The 26,625-nt window shown below is 42.8% G+C and overlaps 1 protein-coding gene and 1 long non-coding RNA gene across 2 annotated transcripts in view; one reads left to right on the forward strand and one right to left on the reverse strand.

Moving 5' to 3' along the window:
- LOC135246813 (ribonuclease inhibitor-like) overlaps window positions 1-26,625 on the reverse strand; it is a gene marked incomplete at its 5' end in the record, with an annotated part of 63,975 nt that overhangs the window by 15,024 nt on the left and 22,326 nt on the right. Inside the window, 2 exons of the mRNA XM_064320100.1 lie at window positions 3,322-3,495; window positions 4,921-5,094. Coding sequence (XP_064176170.1) covers window positions 3,322-3,495; window positions 4,921-5,094 — 348 coding nt within the window. The remainder of the gene's footprint in view (window positions 1-3,321; window positions 3,496-4,920; window positions 5,095-26,625) is intronic.
- On the forward strand, window positions 18,937-26,335 carry LOC135246812 (uncharacterized). Its single transcript, XR_010327956.1, has 2 exons — window positions 18,937-20,135; window positions 23,461-26,335. It is a non-coding gene; the product is annotated as an uncharacterized LOC135246812 (long non-coding RNA).

Below are 26,625 nucleotides of genomic sequence, written 5' to 3' on the forward strand. Positions count from 1 at the left end.
GGCTACAGACTCCAGTTCAAAGTGAACCCCCATTTCTACAGAGTCATTTACTCTCAAACAAAAGAGAGCACTCCCATGTTTAAGAGGAATAAATTCCTTCCTTCTTACAAAAAGGGGGAAATACATGTGGTTCCCAGAGATCGAACCCAACATAGTTTTTATTTTCATTATTTCCAGCTCCCAAAGAAGGACGGTTCTCAACTTCCTATTTTGGATCTCAGTGTTAAACAAACATTTGAGGCAATATCATTTCAAAATGTTAACATAAAGCACTCATTCACGTTCAATATGTAAGAACGATTGGAAAAATATTGTGCAATTCTTTTAATCAATCGTCGGCACCCAATAATTGATTAATAATGATTAACTGATTAGAATAAAATCTACTACATGGCCTATAAAAAGAATGACTTAAAATATGCGTAACTTAATACTTAAGCATTTTTGTTAAGGAATATGACAATGTCTATGTGCATTGGGGTCAGTCTGGTGTGCAGTCTGCTGAAGGTGAGACCAGCAGCTGAGAAGACGCGCTCAGATGGCACTGATGTTCCAGGAATGGACCAATAACGTTTCACTAATGCTGACAGTCGAGGGATCCATGACTCTCTAATAAAAACATTTTTAAATATAAAAAAATTAAAAACTTTAAAAAATTTAAAATATAATCACCAACATAAGGTTATTTATTGAAATAGTTTATTGAAATGTAACTTTTTAATCTATATAAATTCATCAATCAAACTTCTTATTAAGAACTAACACTTAATTAAGAACTAACACCCCCTACTACATGACCTGGCAGGCCATTCCACACAGTGACTGAAATTCAGCTCATTTCTATTTATGGCCCCTCGTTCTACATACAGAACTCAAGGAGTTTGTCTGTACACTCTAGGAGATCTCCTACCAAGACCACAACTTAAAAACGCATCAGTGGCTCCGGACAACTAGCAGCAGAAACTGGAGAGGCACTTTAAACTAACTAATATTAAGTGTTTAAATAAGAATGACCAGGTGCAGAATTAATTGGGTTAAATGAACTAACTTACCTTTTACAAAATAGCAATTACTAAATAGCAATAATTGAAGGAACCCAGGTAATATTTTATTCATATATCTCAGGACGCCGCCAGGCCGCCATTGTAAATAAAAATTTGTTCTTAATGACTTGCCTGGTGAAATAAAGGTGAAATAAAAAATAAATAAATAAAAAGGACAAAATAAAACAAAATTCATCCAGAACCAGATTATATTAAACTACTGCTAACATTAGCACATAACAATGAAGGCAAACTATCTAACAACAGTTATGTTTTGCTCCTGGGAAAGCGAACAACCAAAAACGACAAGAAGGTGGCCGAATTAGCTAACCGGCTAGGGAGGAAAAATTTGAAAATTCCCTCCCTGTCCCCTGACGGCAACAAAGATTTTCACCTACTGAGCAAAACAATCTTACTTTACTTTTAATATGGGTTTTAAAAACTAAAATGAAATAACAAATACACATTTCAAAGCACAATACAATCCTGTAACTAACTTTTCCAAACTCCAAACTTCTTCCTCTCTCTCTCTACCACAAACAGGAAGTGCGTGTCAGGCTCAAGCAATCGAGCCACAGCTGTGAGCATAGGGCAATCTGGGAGTTGTCCATATCTCCCCGTTGGTGGATCTCAAACACAACATGATGAAAGAGAACTTTAGGTTACTGTCGTAACCAGGGGTGCAATTGGGATTTTGGAGGTGGGTGGACCCTGAGATCCGGTGGGAGGTGGGTGAAGAAAGGTACAATAAATGTCTCAGCTCAAAACAGTTGTATCTTTAATGTATTGTGCGCACATTTGGAATTAAGGAAAACAATGTTTTGAAAAGAATGTATACTATTGATGCAAGCTTTTACATAATATATTTCAAGTTCATTGAGTGTCATTAATGCTGAGAATTATTTTTACCCACAAAAATAATCGGTCATCCTCCTCTTGTCCTCACTTTCTTCCTCCTTTATCCATCTTTCTTAAACTGGTGAGGCGCAAAACTTTCTTTTAAACTGATCATTGATCTTGTAACGTCCCCGCCGTTTCTCATGTTTTCTGTTTTGCCTCGTGTATCTTGTCTCTTTTTTCACCATCTTTGCTTGCCTCCACAGCGGAGGCGAGTCTCAGTTTCAGCGATCCCTGAATACCTAATTTTACCCACCTGTTTCCCCTGCATTCCGCACGCTTTCCCGTCACGCTCACCAGTATTTATTCTCGGCTCGCCTACCACTCCCTGCCAGATTGTTGCCTCTGTTCCTTGCAGCTTCTCGTCGGCTTGCGTAAAAGATCGCGAATTCTCTTTAGTCTTGTTCCCCGGTTTTTTCCTAACTCTTATCCACTTTTACTTGCCACTTTGCGTTCAGGTTCCCCAGTCTGTGTCTTTCCTGTTGTCGTGTTTGTCTGGTCTCTATTTTGTTCGCCTCGTCTTGTCTGCGTTTCCCGTTCCCTGTCAGCCGTGTCCAGCCTGCCCTTCGCCGGCCTCCCAGTCCAGCCCTGTCCAGTCCTAATCTGCTCCTGTTCCTGCTCAGATCTGCTCCAGCCGCAGTCCTGCTTGGTCCTGCTCCTGTTCCTGCTCAGTCCAGCTCCAGTTCCAGCCCTGCTCGGTCCTGCTCCTGCTCCTGCTCGGACCTGCTCCAGCTCCAGTCTTGTTCGGACCTGCTCCTGCTCCTGCTCGGTCCTGCTCGGGCTCCAGTCTTGTCCCGTCCGCTTCCAGCCTTTCCCACTCCAGTTCCAGTTTTGAATTGACCTGCTCAGTTTGGATACCTCTCAATAAACCAGTTGCTTTTCTCCTAAGCCTCTGTGTTCGAGTCCTGCGTTTGGGTCCAGCATTACACATCGTCACAGATCTCAAACTGTTTTAATTAATTTTCAGTGATTTCAGATGGATCTGAATGTCATTCAATAAAATAATGCAGAGGTCATGCCCTGGGATATTTTGATTTAGATTAGCCTCTTCACCCAGATGGGCTAAGCCTTAATTAGTTGTTATTTTTAGATTCTTGGATTCCTATGATTGAAGGTCTTGATGTCACAGAACACTTGAACGAATGCCTGGCAGCAGTAGATAGTCTCTCCAGGGTACAATGTCTTGCCGCCCATCATTTCATATGAGCACACCCCTGTTAATGTGCTTATACGCTAACTCGTATTCACACATATACATTCTGGTTACAGGTTCTGAATATTAGTGAGGTTTTTTTCCCACTCGGTGATAAAATTCACACTCTTACACACATCATCACAAATTCTACCAATTTAAAGTCACACAGTACACAGCACTACTCACCCCAGTCTCTGCAGTTTACATTTTGGACTCCTCAATCCAGCACAGAGCAGCTTCACTCCTGAATCTCCCAGGTTATTGTAGCTGAGGTCCAGATCTCTCAGGGGTGAGTTTGATGACTGGAGAGCTGAGGCCACAATATTACAGGACTTCTGTGTGAGGACACAGCTGTTCAGTCTGCAAAGAAGAGTTTATACATTCAACTCAGGAATTACTGGCACTCTTTATGAAAATTAGCAAATATTATTGTGTAAGACAATCAATATACCCATTGATGCAAATTGTCCGCTCAAACATTTGGAGAAACTACTTACTTTCAGTATGATTAAAAAAATATTCTTTAAAAATTTTTTTTGAGTAATAGCTGTTTTCTCAAATGCTTAGAGGTCAAAATTATTGGCACCCATAATGAATATTTAAAATAAAACTAAACAAAGTGGCATCTGAAGAAATTTTTTATGTTATTTGATCTCCAGAACTGCCCCCAGAAACTGTAAAGGGATCAGCTGAGCCCCTGTGCTGAGGCTGTCTCAGGACCCCCTGGTGCTGCACACTGCTAAGGGATCAGTGGGCAGGGAGTCGGGGAGCCCCGATACTCCCAGGGAGAGCAGGGCAGCAGTGCAGTACTGTATGACAGGGGAACATCTGCACGCTGTGTTTATACATTAAAATACAGGAATAAGCAGTGAGCAGGCTGTACGGACCCAGCAGCGGTCTATATTGTGATTAAAACTCAGACAGCAGTGTATTTACATGCACGTGTAACATGTTGCAGACAAAGATCACTCCATTTCAATATTAGAAGCAAAACTCCAGGAAGCACTGTCGGACAACCGACATCCATCCATCATCCATCGATTATCTATACCCGCTTATCCGGGACAGGGTCGCGAGGGGTGCTGGAGCCTATCCCAGTGTGCATTGGGCCAGACAGGCTGCCAATTTATCGCAGGACACACACACCATGCACTCACACACTCATACCTATGGGCACTTTACTGTCTTCAATTAGCCTACCTGCATGTCTTTGGAAAGTAGGAGGAAACCGGAGTACCCGGAGGAAACCCATGTGGACACGGGGAGAACATGCAAAATAAAGGCCATTCTGCACACAGAAAGGCCAAGGCCGGATGTGGCAGGGCTCGGTTTGCGGGAGGAATTCAGGGCAATTAGAGGACCACGCCTACTGGTTAAGCAGGCACACACCTGGATGATGTTAAGAATCAATCCAGGATTTAAAAGTGTGCTTCTTTCCACCGTAGGCGTCTGAGACCGGGATCCCCCACGACGGTGAGAGAGAGCACGTACAGACCATTCCTGGATTCCTACGATTGAAGGTCTTGATGTCACAGAACACTTGAACGAATGCCTGGCAGCAGTAGATAGTCTCTCCAGGGTACAATGTCTTGCTGCCCATTATTTCATATGCACACACCCCTGTTAATGTGCTTATACTCTAAATCGTATTCTCACATATACATTCTGGTCACAGGTTCTGAATATTAGTGAGGTTTTTTCCACCCCGTGATAAAATTCACAATCTTACACACATCATCACAAATTCTATCAATTTAAAGTCACACAGTACACAGCACTACTCACCCCAGTCTCTGCAGTTTACAGTTTGGACTCCTCAATCCAGCACAGAGCAGCTTCACTCCTGAATCTCCCAGGTTATTGTAGCTGAGGTCCAGATCTCTCAGGGGTGAGTTTGATGACTGGAGAGCTGAGGCCACAATATTACAGGACTTCTGTGTGAGGACACAGCTGTTCAGTCTGCAAAGAAGAGTTTATACATTCAACTCAGGAATTACTGGCACTCTTTATGAAAATTAGCAAAAATTATTTTGTAAGACAATCAATATACCCAATGATGCAAATTGTCCGCTCAAACATTTGGAGAAACTACTTACTTTCAGTATAATAAAAAAAATATTCTTTAAAAAAAACTTTTGAGTAATAGCAGTTTTCTCAAAAACTTAGAGGTCAAAATTATTGGCACCCCTAATGAACATTTAAAATAAAACTAAGCAAAGTGGCATCTGAAGAAATTTTTTATTTTATTTGATCTCCAGAACTGCCCCCAGAAACTGTATAGCTGCCTTTCACAATTCCTTGTATCACTGGCGTATAAATATGATGTTGCACACATACAAAATCTCTTTGTCATCTATGACCATGGGGAAAACCAAAGAGCTTTCAACTCAGAAGAGACGGTTGTTGACCTACACAAATCTAGCTTGTGTGTGGTAGGTTCCTCATGCTAGGCAGCCGACAGCTACCAGCCAGCTAGTCAGGATCCCCTTATCCTGCACACTGCTAAGGGATCAGCTGAGCCCCTGTGCTGAGGCCGTCTCAGGACCCCCTGGTGCTGCACACTGCTAAGGGATCAGCTGAGCCCCTGTGCTGAGGCTGTCTCAGGACCCCCTGGTGCTGCACACTGCTAAGGGATCAGTGGGCAGGAAGTGGGGGAGCCCCGATACTCCCAGGGAGAGCAGGGCAGCAGTGCAGTAATGTATGACAGGGGAACATCTGCACGCTGTGTTTATACATTAAAATACAGGAATAAGCAGTGAGCAGGCTGTACGGACCCAGCAGCGGTCTATATTGTGATTAAAACTCAGACAGCAGTGTATTTACATGCACATGTAACATGTTGCAGACAAAGATCACTCCATTTCAATATTGGAAGTAAAACTCCAGGAAGCACTGTCGGACAACCGACATCCATCCATCATCCATCGATTATCTATACCCGCTTATCCGGGACAGGGTCGCGAGGGGTGCTGGAGCCTATCCCAGTGTGCATTGGGCCAGACAGGCTGCCAATCTATCGCAGGACACACACACCATGCACTCACACACTCATACCTATGGGCACTTTACTGTCTTCAATTAGCCTACCTGCATGTCTTTGGAAAGTAGGAGGAAACCAGAGTACCCGGAGGAAACCCACGTGGACACGGGGAGAACATGCAAAATAAAGGCCATTCTCCACACAGAAAGGCCCAGGCCGGATGTGGCAGGGCTCGGTTTGCGGGAGGAATTCAGGGCAATTAGAGGACCACGCCTACTGGTTAAGCAGACACACACCTGGATGATGTTACGAATCAATCCAGGATTTAAAAGTGTGCTTATTTCCACCGTAGGCGTCTGAGACCGGGATCCCCCACGATGGTGAGAGAGAGCACGTACAGACCAGAGAAAAGGCTGAAAAGCGCTTGTATAATTTCATTTATTTTGTCTTTGTTATTTTAGTTTATTGTTTTTGCCCAGATCCCGTGAGGGTGATGAGTGAAGGTGTTTCGTTTGTTTGTGATTACGCTCTCTCTCGCTACCCCAATAAAACGTTAGAGATATCTGGAATTTCCAAATCTCCCTGTGTCCAGCTCTTCTGTCTCTATCAGGGTAGTCACGGTGTGTTACACCGGAGTTGAACCCAGAACCTTCTTACTGTGAGGTGACAGTGCTACCCTCAGACAAGTACTCTCAGTCAATGCCCTTGTTAAAATGTTCAGCACTCTGAATACTGAACACAAGTGGTATTGCATGCAAGAACCTCTCCCTTAACCTACATATAAAATGTATTTTACATGACTTAATTTAATAATTATTGAAAATGACATTTATAAATTAAATAGACAAATTCTTTGATAGGTCAGTCGACAGTAACCTGGTAGAATCAAGTGACAAGCCAAAACAAATTATGTATCAGGTAAGAAGACTAAATAATTTTATTAAATAAGCAGAAATTAAACAATATGCTAATTTGGGATTACCAGAAAAGAGGGAGAGACTGATAAACCAGACCATACCAAAGTATTACCCTCTTCCTGTGACGGTACGGGTGCTGGGACCCAGGCGCAGAGTGGAAAAAAACACGAAACTCAAAAGGGAGAAAATTAACAAAGACTTTACTTACAGAAAGGCAAACAAACAGGGAACAGAAAAGGACACGAAGGGCAAAAACACAAACTCAAAAAAATATCTAAATAAAACAGAAAACAAGAGGAACTCACAAACATGGGCAGGGCAGAACACAGGCAGGTAGAGGACAAGGGCAGGTCAAACAGAGCACAAGGGCAGGTCAAACAAAACAGGCAGGTATAATACGGTCAGGAAACAAACACAAACAGGTAAAAAACGCAGGCAGGTACAATGGGTCTGAGGAAACGCAAATCGGGAACAAACACAAGCAGGGCAGAACACGGGAAGGCAGAGCACAAGGGAAGGTCAAACAAAACACAAATCAGGAACACAATACAGGCAGGTACATACGGTTTTCAAACAGAATTCAGGAACAAACACAAGAAGGCAGGTACGTGAAAGTCAGGAAACAAACACAAGGAACCAGCACCCGAGTCAAGGGAACAGAGAACTTAAATAGACGGGGGTAACAAGACACAGGTGAACTCAAAAAACAATCAAACCAGAAGGAGGGGATAAGACACAGGTGGGAACAATGATGGGATAACGAGACAATGAAACAATCATACAATTAACAGGGGGGGAGCAGGACACAAAACAGAAGTGCCGCCATCTGGCGGCCCAACAGGGGAAACACAGACAGGAAAACAGGACCATGACACTTCCTGTTTCAGTGCCATAGGAACAAATGAAATGAGCTAAAATGCACAACCAAGAAACCACCACCAAAATAAAGACCAAATACAAGACAACTTTTTTCCTGAGGTCATCATAAACACTTAACGCAGCATGGCTTGAGCATGTTTGCCCTGACTGAGAGATGCCGAGTTGAGGTGTGGAAAGTTGGGGGGGGGGGGGGGGAGGCAGGCTCATTTAACACAAGGACTGGTCTATCTAAAAGCTGACAGTGTACTTATTACATTAAAGTGACCTTATGTTGTTGAAAGCAGGGCTAAATATTCATGAATTATTACCAAACTATTCATGAATTGAGTCCCTTTCTAACAAGACCAAACAGGAATATAATAGGTAGTATAAGAGGTAATTCTGTTCAGCTATTGTATAACTATAAAAAGCATGGAAGTTTACTTCTTCTTCTTCTAACATAGACATAAAGATTTTCCAATCAATGATTTCAATTAAATGCACAAATTGCATTTAAACTTAAAATCAAACAGAACCGGATCTTTATTTGTCCTGTAGCCACACTGGGCCTCTGGCCTCATAAATAGCTTTGTCCTCTGGTTTGTCTCTCCTTAGACAAACTCTGCAGGAGGTGGGACCCATAGATCCCCTGCCTAGATTAGGGTATCAGACTGGCGTACAGGACGTTTCCTTTAATGTTTGTGGAGTGGAGGGTAGGCAGCATTCTTCAAGCCAATATTGTATCCAGTTCACTGTTTCTCTCTCTGAGGCCAATAATCTAAACACTTGATATCTGACATACTGTAGATAAGTTATCGCTAATTTCGCCCTCACCACCCAACCACAGCGTCTGGCTTCAGTCGGTTCGTGGTCTGAAGAACAAAGCATCACTGCAGACCCGTCGCCCCGTCCCACAGGTGGACTCTTCCATTTCAGAGCAGTCAGCAGCTCAGTGGTTGCGGTCTCGTCAGAGGCAGTTCGTGAAAATGAATAGGTATTGTGTAGCAAGACTCATGTGAGCACCCTGGGGCAATACAAAAGGACCCTTTGTTCCTTTTTTTCTGTTTTGTTTCTTTCCTCCCAATTCATTGTTGAGCTCACTGAAAGTCAGCCATCTAGCAATAAGAATTGTGCAGCCACAACTAATGCCAATGATGTTCAATTCAATAAACTTTATTTATTCCCGAGGAGCAATTAATTTCTGGGCATACTGTCAATCAACATCAAAAACAGATGGGAGATAATATACTCAAGGACCTGAGGTCACATACAACTGAAATTCAAATAAACAAATTTTTTAAAAATGCAGTAAAAAAAGTGCAATAAAAAGTTATGGAGTATATATGTACATGTAAAAACACACGCACATGTACAAATTCACTTGTGCCATTCAGGCTCAGAGAGTGCAGGGGAGAGGTGATCAGGAATCAGCCTGATGTCCTCAGGCATAAACGTTACTCTCTGCCTGACCGTCCGGCACCGGGGGCAGCAGTACCGTCGACCCAGGGGCAAGCCCAACCAGATCGCTATGAGAGCAACTATCTTTTTCCAAGATGGCTGCACCCTCATGCAAAACGGGGAATTTTAGCATATTTTTCTGGCAAATACGGATTGATTTCACATTTGAATGCAGGGCTATATCTTATTTAAGGTAAAAAGCAAACAAACCAGAGTCACATAAACAAGTGTAACAACACTTAATATAATAACAATAGTTAATCTAATAACTTTGTCCTTCATGTAATAACTTTGTCCTCTTTACTGTAATAAATGCTGGTTAACCTGTTTGACCTTTACCAGTCTGGCTTTTGATCCGAGCACTCAACAGAGACTGCCCTCCTGGCTGTGACGGAGGCACTTGCCACTGCCTGATCCTACTAGAACTGTCTGAAGCATTCGACACGGTTGACCACAAACTACTCATCTCCACCTTGGCTGAGATAACCATTTCTGGAACTGCCCTGTCTTGGTTTGCTTCCTATCTTTCAGATAGGTCCTACCAGATCACCTGGATGGAGTCTGTCTCTGCACCTCATCCCCTTTTCACAGGAGGCCCACAGGGATCTGTACTGGGGCCTCTGCTGTTCTCCATTTACACCAAATCTCTTGGTTCGGTCATTAATTTACATGGCTTCTCTGCTATGCTATGCTGATAATACACAACTCTTCTCTTTCCCTCCTTCTTCCATTACGGTAAATGAGAGAATATCTTCCAACTTGGCTGACATCTCAACTTGGTTGGCCAGCCATCACCTGAAGCTCAGCCTCAAAAAGACTGAGCTGCTGTTCATCCATCACAAGACCTCCCTACTGCGGGAGCTTTAATCACTGCTGGCGGCACCACAGTGACTGCCTCTCACTCCGCAAAGAACCTGGGGGTGGTCCTGGATGACCAGCAGGACCTCAAGGAGCACGTCAAGGCAACATCATAGTCCTGCAGATTTCTCCTGTATGCCATACAGCCACTATAGATGATTCAGAATGCTGTTTATCTTCAACCTTCCTATGTTCTCTCACATCACTCCCCTGCTGAGGTCACTCCACTGGCTACCGATCGCCGCCAGGATCAGGTTCAAAGTCCTGACCCTTGCCTGCACTGCAGCCAAAAGACCAGCTCCCGTCTACCTATAGGACACGATTCAATCCTACACGGCAGTTTGACCACTCCACTCTGTGACAACAGGGTGACTTGCACTCCCTCGGGGTGAATGGTTCTCCCTACCACAGATCTTCTCCACACTAGCTCCCCAGTATTGGAATGAACTCCCTGTTCCTCTACGAACCATTCGGTCATTGCCCATCTTCTGCCGTAGTCTGAAAACGCATCTCTTCAGTCTGTACCTGGACTAACTATCACTACTCATTACATCACATTACATTACAGGCATTTAGCAGACGCTCTTATCCAGATCGACTTACACATAGCATTTTACATCGTATCCATTTATACAGCTGGACATGTGCGGAAGCAATTCAGGTTAAGTACCTTGGTACAGCGGCAGTGTCCTACCCAGGAATCGAACCTGCGACCTTTCGGTTACAAGCCCAGTTCCTTACCCACTGTGATACACTGCCACCACTCCCAGGGCACTCTCTGCAGGGCACTCCCAATCTAGGATCACTTATCACTTGTACCCTTCAACCTTATTCCTGTAGCACATTGTTACTCATTACGCGGCTCGTGAGACTTTGTTTTGCGGCTCATATATAATATATATACTGATAACAATAAGAATATAGCTATAACTTACTTCTATATGTTCCATGTATGTCCTGTTTTAGCACATTGAAATTAATTATCCAGCAGATGGCAGCATACTGAAGATACGTCAAAGAACGTAGGCTACGTAACAGCGAGGGATCATGGGTAGTCGTTTAGCCTATGTTTGTAGCTTTGCATTTGCGAATGGTTTTGCAAGTTTAGCACGTAAGCCTAAATTCGATATTCCATAATGCCGTTTGATGTAAGGTTAATTGGGGTCAGAATGTTCAGAATTTAATGTTTTTAAGGGCTTAGTGTCTGTGGCTGTTGTGGTTATTTCTGTGGGGAACCCTGAAAAGTGCCAAACTCTCGGTGCTGTATAGGTATGGGGCATGCCCACGCCAAGGCGTAACTTGGCGGGATGGCATACCTGCCATTCCAATGATTGAATCTTAACACTGTTAAAGCTTTCTATTCATGGTTATTGCCAACTCTCATATTTAGTCATATGATAAAGTGCTCTTTCTCTTACAGCGCATCCAAAGTACTTATACATTGACTGAAGTGTGCATCTCTGCTCGAACAAATCACTGCATTGGTGCCTTAAATAAACTTCTCTTTCGTCATCTTGTGTTTGAAAGCCAACTCTAGGGAACGACATCCGGCCCAGACCTCCATAGAAGCATCCAGTTGCACCAAGTGTGGCTCTGACAGACAGTAGCATGTCCAATGCTAAAGGAGGCTACCGCCCTCCTGGAAGAGCACACAGAACACTGCAGAGCTAATATAGTCAAGGGCTACAGACAATAGCCAAGAGCTACAGACTCCAGTTCAGAGTAAAACCCCCATTTCAACAGAGTCATTTACTCTCAAACACAAGAGAGTGCTCCCATGTTTAAGAGGAATAAATTTCTTCCTTCTTACAAAAAGGGGGAAATACGTGTGGTTCCCAGAGATCGAACCCAACATAGTTTTTATTTTCATTATTTCCAGCTCCCAAAGAAGGATGGTTCTCAACTTCCTTTCTTGGATCTCAGAGTTAAACAAACATTTGAGGCAATATAATTTCAAAATTATATTGACGGACCGTCAATATTCCAATGGGAGCATCAGAATACTCATAAATGAGCGGAACAACACATTGAATAAATCCATGACCACAGCAAGTAAGCGTAACAGTTACTAGGTTTTACTCTCGTAATAATCTGACTCCAAATGAAATTATAACTTAAAATTTGGTTTTAACTATACGTGGAACTTGGAGTGGTTACACTCAACTCTATCTTGTGCCATCATTCCTCAATATATGCTCCCGGGTTTAGCACTATTGTTAAATCTCAGTTCGGTGAAGCCCCCAAAGGGTAGGAGGCGAACCACCATAATACATGCCTTCCTTTGTGCATAGATAATTATGAGCCCAGGACAGTGTGTATCTATCGGGTTCCTTAAGGCGAATTTGACAAGAACCGGCGTATAACGCCCATGGGTCCTCTTAAGCCAAAACACCAGAACCAATACAACACCAATTCCGTTAGCGGGCAGATCGTGGTCGCCTATCTAACTTGAGGACCTCACTAAAGACGTTCGCTGTACTAGACCCCTGATCAGTAGGTTCTAGTCATAATTGTCCCCCTGAGTATTTAATCGGAATTTCGGCTGAAAATAAAATAAAATGGATTAGAGTCATGAGGACCACGCAAGTTAAAAATAAGAAGAATTTATTTAACAGGCAGGTAGGTCATTAGCTTCAAATTCACAATCAATTTAAAATATGGAAGGTTTTAAAACATAAATATAGAGTAAAAAGTTCTTACCCAGCCTGCTTAGCTACACATGAAATCACAGAGTATGTGACGTGTGGGAAGTCGATTACGATCTTCCTTGTCCAGCTACACGCAGAACACAGAGTCTGTGCAGTGTGGGAAATCGTTCATGATCTTCCCTGTTCAGCTATACACAGAACACAGAGTAGGCTATGTGCAGTGTGGGAAGTCGATTACGATCATCCTTGTTCAGCTACACACAGAACACAGTATGTCCCGTGTGGGAAGTCGATTACGATCTTCCCAGATTGCTTTGTCTCCCTTCCTTTTAAGCCAAATCACGCGTTTGATCGAGGCGGCATTGCCATAAATTAACCTGGCCGAATAATAAAATCTGGAATTTAGGGCCCCACTGTTTTGGGGCTGTTGTCAAAACAATTAGTGGGGAAATTGGGAAAAGGAGATGATTACCAGAGAGGACATTCCATTGGGATAGTTTTTTCCTGAGTTTCTGAAACTATGTTTTATCAAATTCTATTTGGTATGAAACATATTTCATTCAATTTTGTTGAATTTCCCTGAATACGTCCATACCAAACATGTCAAGGGGATGTAATATTATGGTGCAGTTGTCATGAAAATACCCTTTTGTTGAACCATTTTACATGCAATCCATGTTATTATTACATAAGACATAATACAGTAATATAATGAAAACATGTGCATGGTTTGTAAGGTTTTCCGGGGTTTAAATATGATAAACAGATGGTTTAGAGTCCAGATCCAGAAAAGAAATGAAAAGTGTAATGACAGAGGGGACCACATAAGGGCACTGTGTTACTGTCCAGCACAGTTGCCCCACCATTTGGCCAGAGGCCTGATGATCTTTTCACCCTTAATGGCCCCAACACACACACACCCACAACCCTAAACAAAGAGACTAGTTCCCCTTATCTTAGTCGTGTCCAGATGGCAACATTCCAGAGAGCTAACGGCTTGCTCACACAACCATAAACAACTAGTCCAGTTCCCCTTATCTCAGTCTTGTCCAGAGGGTAACAGTCCAGAGAGCCAAAAGGACTGCTCATCCAGAGGAAGTCCGAGTAACCTATTGTTTTATCACAAGGCTCTCGGGTCCTTTGAAGTACAGGATGAGTCCCAGCATGCAGGCTTGCCAGCCAGCCTTTTCTGGGTCCCAGTTTGACTCCCCTCTTACAGCATTTATCCCCCTCACACAAAATTCCTCCGCTTTGCCCATCGCGGTGTTTACTACAAATACACAGTTCCACCCTTTGCCCTTTTCCTGAGTCCACGGGTGTTCTGTCTTTGTGGAGAGGCGGGTCTGGCTCCATTGAGACTAATGAGGCTCAGAATACTGACTTATACAGACGATTGGCTGATTATTGCCAATTCAAAACCCAGAGTTGTGCAGGACACTCAGCGAGTTCTGACGCATCTGTTGTCTCTTGGTTTCAGTGCAATCTCTCCCCATCCTGGAGTGTAACCTTCTTGGGAGTGGATTTATACTCTGTATCCATGTGAGCTTGCCTATCAGCGGACTGCATTTTATCTCTCAGAGTATGTCTCTCTTAGTTCAAGCCCGGCTCGAGAGTACAGTATCACACATGCATTAGACTACAGGAGCTGATGGTGCCAGCCTCTCAGGTTTTGCCACTGGGGCTGTTAAGAATGAGGGGCTTTATGAGGTGGAATTCATCCCTCCACCTCAGCCCTGTGTGCGATCTCCATCGCCGTCTCACGGTGACACACAAGCGCTCTGTAACTCTGCGTCACTGGGAAAACACAGACTTTTACACTCAGGGATCCCCTCTCAGGATCGTTCTCATGAGGAAAAAAAGGACACACACATCCCTCTCTGGGGTGGGGGGTCTCAGGAGGGTCACATGGTGAATCAATATTCTTTTAGCTATTAACTATATGGACAGCTCTCAGATATTTTATTCCCCGTCTAAGGCAACATCATGTGCTCGTACGCTGTGATAATGACTGCGGTAGCATATGTCAATCACCAAGGTGGCATGCGCTCCCTCCAGCTCCATGGTCTAGCCCACAGACTGATGGTCTGGAGTAGCTGTCACTTTCTGTGGTTACGCGTGACCCATATTGCTTTAGGCTTGCTCCTATGGGGGTCTAGGCCAGGGTTTTCTGTGAAGCGTATGGTGACAATTGCTGTGAAATACGCTATACAAATAAATTTGATTGATTGATTGATGTTCCAGGAATTCTGAACACGAGCGCTGATCTGCTGACAAGGAGAAACTCACTGTACGGGGAATGGTGTCTCCATCCCCAGATTGTGGAAATGTTACTGCAGTGATTATCCCTCTCCTTTATGTACAGCCATGCGTGCTCCTGCTACGCACGGACCTCCTGTCTCAGGTGAACGGGGAAATACACCACCCCTGCCCCGAGAGAGTAGCTCTATGGGCTTGGCCCGTGAGAGGCATAACCTCAACGCATTAGGGCTTCCCCCTCGCGTGACTGCAACCATCTAGAGCACAAGAGCGCCCTCTACCAGGTCACTTTATGACAATAAGTGTCAGGTGTTTGAAAGATGGTGTGCCTCTCGTAAGTCAGTGCCTTACCAGCGCTCTGTTACTGACGTGCTGTGCTTTTCACAGAACCTTATGGATAAAGAGAAATCCTTTTCTACCATTAAGGTCTACCTGGCAGCTATCACTGCTTGTCATGTTGGGTTCAGAGACTATGCAGTGGGGCAGCACCCCCTCATTCACCGGTTCATGAAGGGGGCTCACTGTTCTCTGCCTGTTGCTAAAAAGCTCATTTCCCCTTGGGATTTATCACTGGAGCTGGAGGCTCTGTCTCTAAGGCCGTTTGAGTCTATAAATGAGATTTAAAATTGTTGTCTCTCCAGACAGCGTTGCTGCTTGCACTAGTCTCAGCTAAGTGAGTCAGTGACCTCCATGTGCTCTCAGTGCATCTCTCATGCACAATATTCTCCCCTAATATGGATTTGGTTTTTTTAAAGCCCAATCCAGCCTTTATGCCTAAAAGCTTCCCAGCTTTCACATGTGAGGTGTTGGAGCTTGCCGCTTTTCACCCACCACCTTTCTCCTCTGAAGAGCAGCACAGGCTGCATATGCTGTGTCCTGTGTGTGTTCTCCACACGTATATGACAAACACTAAGGCTTTTAGAAAGAGCGACCAGCTCTTAGTCACCTGGGCCCCTGCCTGCAAAGGAAAAGCATCTCTAAGCAGTGGCTGTCCCATTGACTTGTGGAACTCTTGTTATGGCATTATGATTCAAAGAGGATAACATCCCCCTTGGGGTGTCCATATCTCCCCATAGCTGTATCTCAAACACGAGATGATAAAAGAGAACTTTAGGTTACTGTTGTAACCCCGGTGGAGAGATCCACCAAGACTGCCCTGCTTGCCGCGCATGAGAAGTGAATATGAAGAGTTGTAGCACTGCAGTGTCCCATATGTTCTTCCAGGAGGGCAGTAGTCTCCTGTAGCACTAAATGCACTGCTGGCTGTCAGAGCCACACTTGGTGCAATTGGATGACCGGACGTCATTCCCAATACGTGGATCTCTCTGCTCTGTGTTTCAGAGAACTGGGGTAGCGACATACATAGAGCCATATTATTACCTAAATTTTCAGGAATTTAGCCCCTTTCTAACAAGAACAAACGTGAATATATTAGGAGGTAATTCCGTTAAGTTACTGAATACCAATAAAAAGCATGGAAGTTTATTTGTGCTTCTAACATAAACAAAAATTTTTCAGTCAACAATTTCAATAAACAATTTTAACCCATAGATCGCCGGCCTAGATAAGGGTATCAGAGTGGTGTAAAGGATGTTCCTTTAATGTTCGTGGAGGGGAAGGTAGGCAGCATTCTTCAAGCCAATATTGTATCCAGTTCACTGTTTCTCTCTCTGAGGCCAATAATATAAACACTTGATATCTGATATACTGTAGATAAAATCATTGCTAATTTTGCCCTGCCGCCCAACCACAGCGTCTGGCTTCAGTCGGTTCGTGGTCTGAAGAACAAATCATCACTGCAGACCCGTCGCCCTGTCCCACAGGTGGACCATTTCTGAGCAGCCAGCAGCTCAGGGGTTGTAGTCTCGTTAGAGGCAGTTCATGAAAATGATAGGTATTGTGTAGTAATACTCATTTGAGCACCCTGGGGCAATACAGAAGGACTCTCTATGCATTTTTTGTTTAGTTTCTTTCTTCCTGATTCGTCGCTGAGCACACTGAAAGTCAGCCGTCTACCAATAGGAACTGAGCAGCCGAGACTAATGCCAATGATATCACAAACTATCTTGTTCCAAGATGGCTGCAGCCTCATGTAAAAAAGTGAATTTTATCTTTTTTCCTGGCAAATACAGATCAATTTCAGATTTGAATGCAGGGCCATACCTTTTTTAAGGTAACAACCGCGAATCTACAATAGCTGCGACTGCACACGCGCATGCATCCATGCGTGCATGCAGGGGCATCGTGCAGAAATCTGGAGGGGCACAATTAGAGCAGGGGGCATGGGGGTCCTTCCCCAGAAAAAGAAAGAAAATAATGATGCAATTTTCTGCAATTTGACATATACATTCAAAGACTTTGGAGGGATTATTTTAAAACTTCACTAAATCAGTTTTTGTAGCTTGGTAATCTCCCACTTTATATTAGGGTAAATACTGTATGTTTATTTAGCCAGAGTAGTCAGAGAGGTGGAATCCCTTTCTGTCATGCCAAGTGACACTGCTGCCCCTGAAAAATCACCTGGATCTACAGGACAAGCCCAAAGTGCATCTAAGAGGCAGAGGAAGAGTATTGGAAGCTTTTTCAAGAAACCAGCTGCTGAGCTGACCAGCCTTTCTGAGACAGAGAAAATTGAGGCTGAATTAAACAGCTATTTGCTTTGTCCACTGGCAGATGACGAGAGTGATCCCCTCGCATGGTGGAAGCTACACGAGGTGAATTTTCCTCAGATCAGTGGTTTGGCAAAAAAGTACTTGTGTATCCCTGCCACAAGTACAGCCTCAGAGAGGCTATTCAGTGCTGGGGGAAATATAGTAACATACCAAAGGTCTGCTCTGAAACCAGCCACAGTTAATATGATAGTCTTCTTAACCAAAAATTTAAGCTGTGATGTCCTGTTCTCTTTTTGGTAGCTACCTCTTCCTGAATCACATGCTGTAGTAGTATGTGTGTGATACCTTGCACTACCTAATTTATGGCATGTTCCAGCCACAACCCCATTTCCACATAAGTTATTTTATTTACAATTTCAGAGTATATCAGTGTTTACATTTTCATTGAACTTGTATTTTATTTGTTAATTTGTTGTTAATTTATCAGGTGGTTTTGTGTTTTGTAGTTTTGTAACCTAACTGAAGAGATGTTTGGGATTGTTACTTTTTGATTTGCTGTTTGCACTACTTTTACGACTATTTGTGCCATGACAGTACAACAGAGGACGTATAAGTGTTTACGTTTTCATTTGTTGTATGTAGTTCATGATTAAAGTCAGATTCGGTGTTTACATTTCAAACTTGTACTTGATTTGAATCATCATTGTGTTTATATACTGTTTTGATGTTTTGCAGCATAGTTTAAGACTTGTTAAGTTTGCACTATTTAAACATTATTTGCACTTTTACTGAAGAAAAGTATTTTTACAACATTTCCATTTGTTTTTCCTGGGGTTAGATTATGAATCCTGCGAGTATTGGTGTTTGCATTTTCACTGGAATTTTAATTTGTGAATAAAATTAATATTCTATTTTTTAGCCTACTTAATTAGTATAGTTTAGTATCTGATGATGGTCAGGATTAAGTTCTGCTTTTTTGTATCAATGTGTGTGTTTGCACGGCTCTCAAGACTGTATGCTGATGTGACTTGTGGCCAAAAGATAGTGTTGAATGGTACTATTTTCATATCATCTTTTATATAATTACCGCAAAAAATACTATGACATATTGTGATACAGTTTTAAGCCTATATCACCCACCCCTACTCACTACCCAGATACGCCTTAATTTGGTTGATCCCTGGGATAATGCGTTTTGGCACTTACATTGTAGGAGAATTTTGAGACTCCCCATGAGTGTGATGACGTCACATGTTAAAGTTTTTTTGTTAAAGGTTATTCCTGTCAATGTTGATCAGACTGTTTCCTCCAAACTCTCAATGCTTCATGATAAAAATTATATACACTCATATATCACATGTATAACTATATACTAATATAATCAATATGTAATCCAATAACTCTATATCAGTAGTTGCAGCAAAGCTTATGGTAACGCAAGAAACCACAGTATCCACTGTAGAAAAAAGGCAAACGCAGAAGGCTTAAGAAAAATCATACTTACTCATTAAGCAGAAAACACTAATCGAATAATAATTCCAGCAGATAACACTAACCAAAAGCTAATCATATATTACTAAAAATATAATCCAAAAAAACTAACAAAACGTTATTACCCAATAGAATATGCTAGAAAACTAATACTTTACAGTGACCCCTGTGTAACCTGAATAAAAAGAAAAAGTACAGGAGGCTATAACTCTGTGAACTTGTATGTGTAATGGAAAATACAGAAAGCAATGACGTGTATGCATAGGGAAAAAGTACAGAGTAAGGGAAAATTGGAAAAATACAGACAGCAATGACGTGGTGTATGCGTAGTGGGAAAGTACAAAGTAAGGGAAGATTGGGGTACCTGTCCACTGATGAAGATTAATTAAGAACATCAATAGATTAATTAAGAACATCAATAGAACCAAAAATCAGTTTTGGGGCACCTGTCCACTATGATAAGATTAATTATTGATACATTAAGAACATCATAAGGACCGAAAATCATTTTTGTGCCAAAAAAGTCAAGTTGACCCACGAACAGGAAAGTGAAACTCCTTACTGTGCCTGATATTTTTAGAAATATGTTAAAGGGGGGTTTTGGGCACAATTTGTGTATAAAATGTATGCAAAACTGACAATCGAGGTTCAATTCTGCTGAATTGATCCGGCTTTGTGCACCTGTGCAATAAAGTCTGAACTTTCTGAAGAGCTTGCTGCTGTTGTGTCTTTTCCCTCCTGAAATTGTTTTCTACAGATTGGCGATTGGCGTGGAACTCTGTCGTTTCCTAGACACGACATTTGGGGGCTCGTCCGGGATACGAAAAAGGTACCATCCTTTCGTAAAACCAACCCGGACACTAACACCGAAAATTGAGTGAAAGAAAAGCAGCGAGCTCTTCAGAAACGTGCGCTACGAACCGTGAGTGAATTGAGTGTGGTATAAGAACAGGACAAAATATGTTTTTTTGTTTGTTGCAAAATGTGCTGAAACTAGGATAAGTGTTTAAATGCATTGTGGCTGCTGAAGGTTTTCGCTGTTGCTGTTGTTTGTTGCAAAGTGTGCTGGAATAGTGTTTAAATGCATTGTGGCTGCTGAAGGTTTTCACTGTTGCTGTTGTTTGTTGCAAAATGTGCTGGTTTTCACTGTTGCTGTTGTTTTAAAAAGAGGTGCCAGAGACTTGGGAGGAGAGAAACCCAAGAAAGGCCACCTGCAATAGCCCTGGTAAAAGCGTGTTTGGGAAAAACACTGTCCTGTGAGGTATAAAGTAAAAGAAAAACTATTGTTGGTAAGGTAAAATATTGTTAAACTGTGTTTATGCTTAGATTAGATGCTTGTGCTTGCGCGGAACTAAAGTTGTATTGAGGCAACTGAGGTAAAAATTGTGATTTATGTGTATGTACAACTATAAAGGAGAAGGGTGAAAAGTAAATGATAAAGTAAAATAAGAAAAGAAACGGGAAGTGTGTAGAAGGTATGAGCAAGTGTGTAGAAGGTATAAGCAGGGGAAAATAAGGAAAGAAACGGGAAGTGTGTAGAAGGTATAAGCGGGGGAAAATAAGAAAAGAAACGGCAAGTGTGTAGAAGGGAGAAAATAAGTGAAGAAAATAAAGATTAAATATATAATAAATCTTTAAATAGGAAAATAAAATAAAAGTATAAAGTAAACATAAAATAATGGAAAAAGGAGAGAGAACGCCGGTTGAAATAATCACAGGAAAATATCCTAATTGTAAAAAGGAGATAGAACATATATCAGGAAAATGGGAAAAAAGAACTAAAAGAATGGTGACAAAATGGCCTAAAGAGGGTACGTTTGATAGAGAAATATGTGATCAGATGGGAGGGGTAATAGCAAATTATAGAACAGGAGACAAGTCAGAAAAAAGAAAGCGAAAAAGAGAACAGGAAAAAAGAATTTTAGGATGGTTTAGGTCCGCTTCCCTAGAAAAATATGTAGGAATGAGTGGGGGTCGCAGTGAAGAAATGACCCCCCCTCCGTATACCCCGCAGTCATCAGGACATGCGGAAATAAAAGAGAAGGGCGTGTACCCAATAGGCCCGGTAACATCTGCAGTAACAGTGTGTCCAGTAGTAAAAATACAGGTTCAGATACAAGGGTGGGTAGAACATGAGGAAAGTGAGGAACAGCTCGGGATAGAGAGAGCGCGGCTTGAGGAAGAAAAGGGAAAAATAGAAAAAAGGGTAACAGAGCTAAGGAGAGAATACAAGGAAGTGGAGGAGTTAGAAGAGCTGTTAAAAGAAAAATATAACCAGTATGATGAATACCATAGCCGGTTAATAAAAAAGGCAAAGGAGATAAGAGACACTGAGAAAAAACAGCAAACGTCTAAAATATGCCAAAAGCCTGAACAGGTGGGGCCAAAAAAATACGGGGAAACACATAAAAAATGCAAAACTGCGGGGTGGGGAAATTTTAGATGGGAAAAGCTCCCGTATAACAAATGGGAAGAGCTGAAGAAAAAAATTACCAAGAGAACAGATTCCCGAGATAAACATAAGACAAGTTTAACAAAAGGCACTACAAGTAAAAAGCAAATCCCCCAATCAGAGTATGAATTAAGCCGCGTTTCCACCAAAATTACCCGGAACTTTCAGTCCCAGGAACTACTTTACCAGGAACTAAAAGGTTCCTTCAGCCAATGGTTGTCTGCGTTTCCACAGGGGTCTAAAGTACCGCGAAGATTAGGCAAATTAGCCCACTGACGTTGTCGTCGGTCCATCTGTCATATGATTTCTTCTGTAACCCCATACTACCACCGAAGTAGCCTACATTATTTTCTAATAACCGGGACAGCTCGGAGGGGTTTATTCCACTTATATACAACGGGTTACCAACAATGACTATATATGGTTACTTTTGTATTTATTGATTTTCATATATCCTCTCAAACACATTCATTAACAGCAGAAAACATGCACACGTTGTAAACAATTTGCTGTTTTATTACTTTCTCGTCGTCAATTCCATATAGGCTAATCGCAAAATGACAAGGATAGAACGAAAACTCGGACTTGCGTGAAAATGTAAATTAGTAGTGGTACAGCCACCGTTTGCTTTCCTTCGAAGTTACTGCTAGCCGAGCAGCGAAGTGTGCCCTCCAGATGCGAACCATGCACCATAAATGAGTCCATAGTCTTCCTGGTCTTTTCGTGGAATTGAAAAATGGCAGTAAAATTGAGTAAAATTACGGCAGTCTGAAAAAGCTAAAGGGAAGATTACTAGAATTAACCTGTTATTTTACCCGGATAAAAAGTGCGGAAGGTGATTTCCAGTTTGCTTGTACTGTATCACCAATGTTAATTATGCAGAACTACCGCATACCTCACATAACTGTATCAAACGTTTTGAGTCATTTACAACGGGCTAACAAAGAAAATCCGGAAGAAAATATTCAGCAACCGAATTAATCCGTTTGAATGTTTTGGTAGCCTACGTAATATGCTGTCCCAGCACGAATGCTTAGCATTTTATAAAACGAATACGAAAAGCAAGAAAAGAACAGAAGAGCACACGTTATAATTCCAAGACGTTGACAGGCTATAACCAAAAGTAGGCTACTGCGCCGCATAGCATACAAGTTTGATTTGAAGTTATTATGAAAATAAATTGGTTTGCCGCTGCATATTTTCAAACATGGCGGGTAATGGCGGAAAATAAATACAACACAAATGCTACGAGTACTCGACCAATCAGAAATGTTCAGCGCTGCAAGCTCCACCCAAAAGGTTCCTGTACTTTCGGAAAGTACTACCCCCCGAGCAGGAACCTTTTGGGGGGTAAAACAAAGCCCCCAGAACTAAATTTAGACCCTAGTTCCTGCGGTGGAAACGCACTGAGTTCCTCAAAAGGTTCCTAGTTCCGGGGTATAGTTCCTGCGGTGGAAACGCGGCTTTAGAAAACAATGAAGGGGAGGAGTTCTCCCCAGCAGAAAAAAGTGAGGCGAGCGACAATGAGGCATGCCAGACAAACAATAGCGAGGCAGAAGAGTCAGACGGGGGAGAGGGGCCTGCACAGGTGGGAGGAGATTTAGCTGGGCGATATCAAAACACAAGAGAAAGGCCGCCAACCCGGCGTAACCCAGAAGCAGAAGGATATAGCCATACTGCTAGTAAACCCAATACTATAGCACCATTGTTGATTAAGGAAGGGGGTGTACCCCGATACATTCCCTGGTCCACCCAAGATATGCAGAATGTAATAACCAATCTCCCTGATTTGCAGAATGGAGCAAGCCACTGGATCAGGGTGCTGGAGGAGGAGACGACAGGCCGGATCCTGGCTGTGGGGGACCTGAAGGCTCTCCTGGGAAAGGTTGTGGGGATGGAAACAATGCTGGACATATTTGAGCAGGCTGGCTTTGACAGAGACCATGCGCAGTCGCCAGCAGTGGACGGTGGGCCATTTGATAACGTGCGTGGGGTTGTTTGGACTGCTCTGTGAGCCCTGTATCCCGCACGACTGGACATGGCGGCCTTAACGGGACCGCCGTTAAAAGACAATGAACCACCGGCGACATACATCCACACGTAGTTGCACAGGTGGAGATTGATAACTAAAAGGGACGTACGGGCAGATCCCATAATGACCACCCTCTTCCGCAAAGCCATCCAGGAGGGGATGTCACCGGAAGTGGGGCGCCGCCTTGATGAGGTGGTGGGACTGAACACCATGACACACAGAGAGTTTATGGATCATGTGGTGCACGCTGTGGACAGGCAGCGGAAAGAAGGGAAAAAGCTGGAAGATCAAACAAAAGACATTCAAAGGAAGCTACTGCAGTTGCAGCTGGAGGAGCTGAGAGCCAAAGAAAAAGAGGCGGAAAAAGTGGCATCTGCGAAAATACAGTATATGGACAATGAATTCTTTAACTTCGAAGCCACCCCCCCGCCTGAACCATGGAGCAGCCTGATGGTGCCTCGGCCAGCGGTGATGTACAACTTCTCCGGCATCCCTCACCCAGTGGCCATGCAAGGTAATATGAAAGGGGGGGGCACCCAACCAGGGGACCTGGGTACCTAATCAGCCTCAGCAATCGCAGGGTTACCCCAACTTGGCCCCACCTCCCCAGGCTAGGCCCCCATATCAGAGTATGGAACCTGTAAATTACCAAGGTGCCCAATAGGGGTGCCCAGAGAACCCAGGCAGAGTAGGGCAGCATGTAATGATAACAAACGGGCCAGAACAAGAGCCTATAATAAATGTACAAATCGGAGAAAAAATTGTCCCTATGATGATAGATACTGGAGCAACATGTACATGCATTAAGAAAGAATATGCTTTACATCTGCCACTGTCGGGAGAAGTTATTCAAACAGTAGGGTTCTCTGGGAAAACAATGTTAAGCCCGACCACAAAACCGGCATTAATAAAAATAGGCGCAAAAGAAGCAAAATTAGAGGCCGTAATAGGGGATATTAAGACACAAGTAAAAGACCAAGTGTGGTACCGTGGGAAGAGAAATCTCAAAAGTGTGGTGTTGCAATATGTTGATGACTTATTACTATGTGCAGATACAAAAGAACAGTGCATAAGGGGGGCAAAGGGGGGACACAAGGTGTCCAGGAAGAAGCTGCAGCTCTGCTCTCAGAAGACGGGGAGAGCAGAGGGACTGCGGGCGCTGACACCAGCCCAGGGAGCAACAGCACCAACAGTGCCCCTGCGGGTCCAGTGCGAGAATCGCAGGCCGGCTTTCCAGTGGAGTGACGCGCAGACCGCGTACTCTGGATTGGAAGATATACCAGGAACCTACCACCTATGAGGACTGCAGCAACACATCGTGCTACGAATCAACGTGTTAAGAAATTGTGTATAATAACTTTGTTGGGTCATTTAGAATAATATATACAGCTTTGATATGTATAATCAATTTTTTGCGACTAGAGAGAGTGTTGGAGGAACCATGGGAACAACGTTACATTGAGGAATCTGATACATTTGGATGCTGCTATGGCAGCAGGGGATGCGCAGGCACCCAACATAATATACATGGGGTGGTGCACACCCGACACTGACTGACGCTGAGAATAAGAATACAGCGAGGGGTGTTTTTCGGGGCCATGAGGTTTGACCCCGAAAGGGGGGAATGTAGGAGAATTTTGAGACTCCCCATGAGTGTGATGACATCACATGTTAAAGTTTTTTTGTTAAAGGTTATTCCTGTCAATGTTGATCAGACTGTTTCCTCCAAACTCTCAATGCTTCATGATAAAAATTATATACACTCATATATCACATGTATAACTATATACTAATATAATCAATATGTAATCCAATAACTCTATATCAGTAGTTGCAGCAAAGCTTATGGTAACGCAAGAAACCACAGTGTCCACTGTAGAAAAAAGGCAAACGCAGAAGGCTTAAGAAAAATCATACTTACTCATTAAGCAGAAAACACTAATCGAATAATAATTCCAGCAGATAACACTAACCAAAAGCTAATCATATATTACTAAAAATATAATCCAAAAAACTAACAAAACGTTATTACCCAATAGAAATATGCTAGAAAACTAATACTTTACAGTGACCCCTGTGTAACCTGAATAAAAAGAAAAAGTACAGGAGGCTATAACTCTGTGAACTTGTATGTGTAATGGAAAAATACAGAAAGCAATGACGTGTATGCATAGGGAAAAAGTACAGAGTAAGGGAAAATTGGAAAAATACAGACAGCAATGACGTGGTGTATGCGTAGTGGGAAAGTACAAAGTAAGGGAAGATTGGGGTACCTGTCCACTGATGAAGATTAATTAAGAACATCAATAGATTAATTAAGAACATCAATAGAACCAAAAATCAGTTTTGGGGCACCTGTCCACTATGATAAGATTAATTATTGATACATTAAGAACATCATAAGGACCGAAAATCATTTTTGTGCCAAAAAAGTCAAGTTGACCCACGAACAGGAAAGTGAAACTCCTTACTGTGCCAGAAAAGACCAGATGGCTGATATTTTTAGAAATATGTTAAAGGGGGGTTGTGGGCACAATTTGTGTATAAAATGTATGCAAAACTGACAATCGAGGTTCAATTCTGCTGAATTGATCCGGCTTTGTGCACCTGTGCAATAAAGTCTGAACTTTCTGAAGAGCTTGCTGCTGTTGTGTCTTTTCCCTCCTGAAATTGTTTTCTACAGATTGGCGATTGGCGTGGAACTCTGTCGTTTCCTAGACACAACAACATCTGCTGATTTTACAGGTTAAGTTGCTCCTTCAGGGCAGAAGTCACAAGATTCCTGGATGAGCGGTACATTTACCTCCTATGACTGATGGTCTTAATGTCAGAGAACACCTAGATCAGTGTTACTCATTACGCGGCTCGTGATTTTTTTTTCCGGCTCAGATCCACTGATAGCAACACGAATATAGCTATAACTTACTT

This window comes from Anguilla rostrata, unplaced genomic scaffold (genome assembly GCF_018555375.3).
Source record: "Anguilla rostrata isolate EN2019 unplaced genomic scaffold, ASM1855537v3 scaf0936, whole genome shotgun sequence".
In the NCBI taxonomy this organism is placed as follows: Eukaryota; Metazoa; Chordata; class Actinopteri; order Anguilliformes; family Anguillidae; genus Anguilla; species Anguilla rostrata.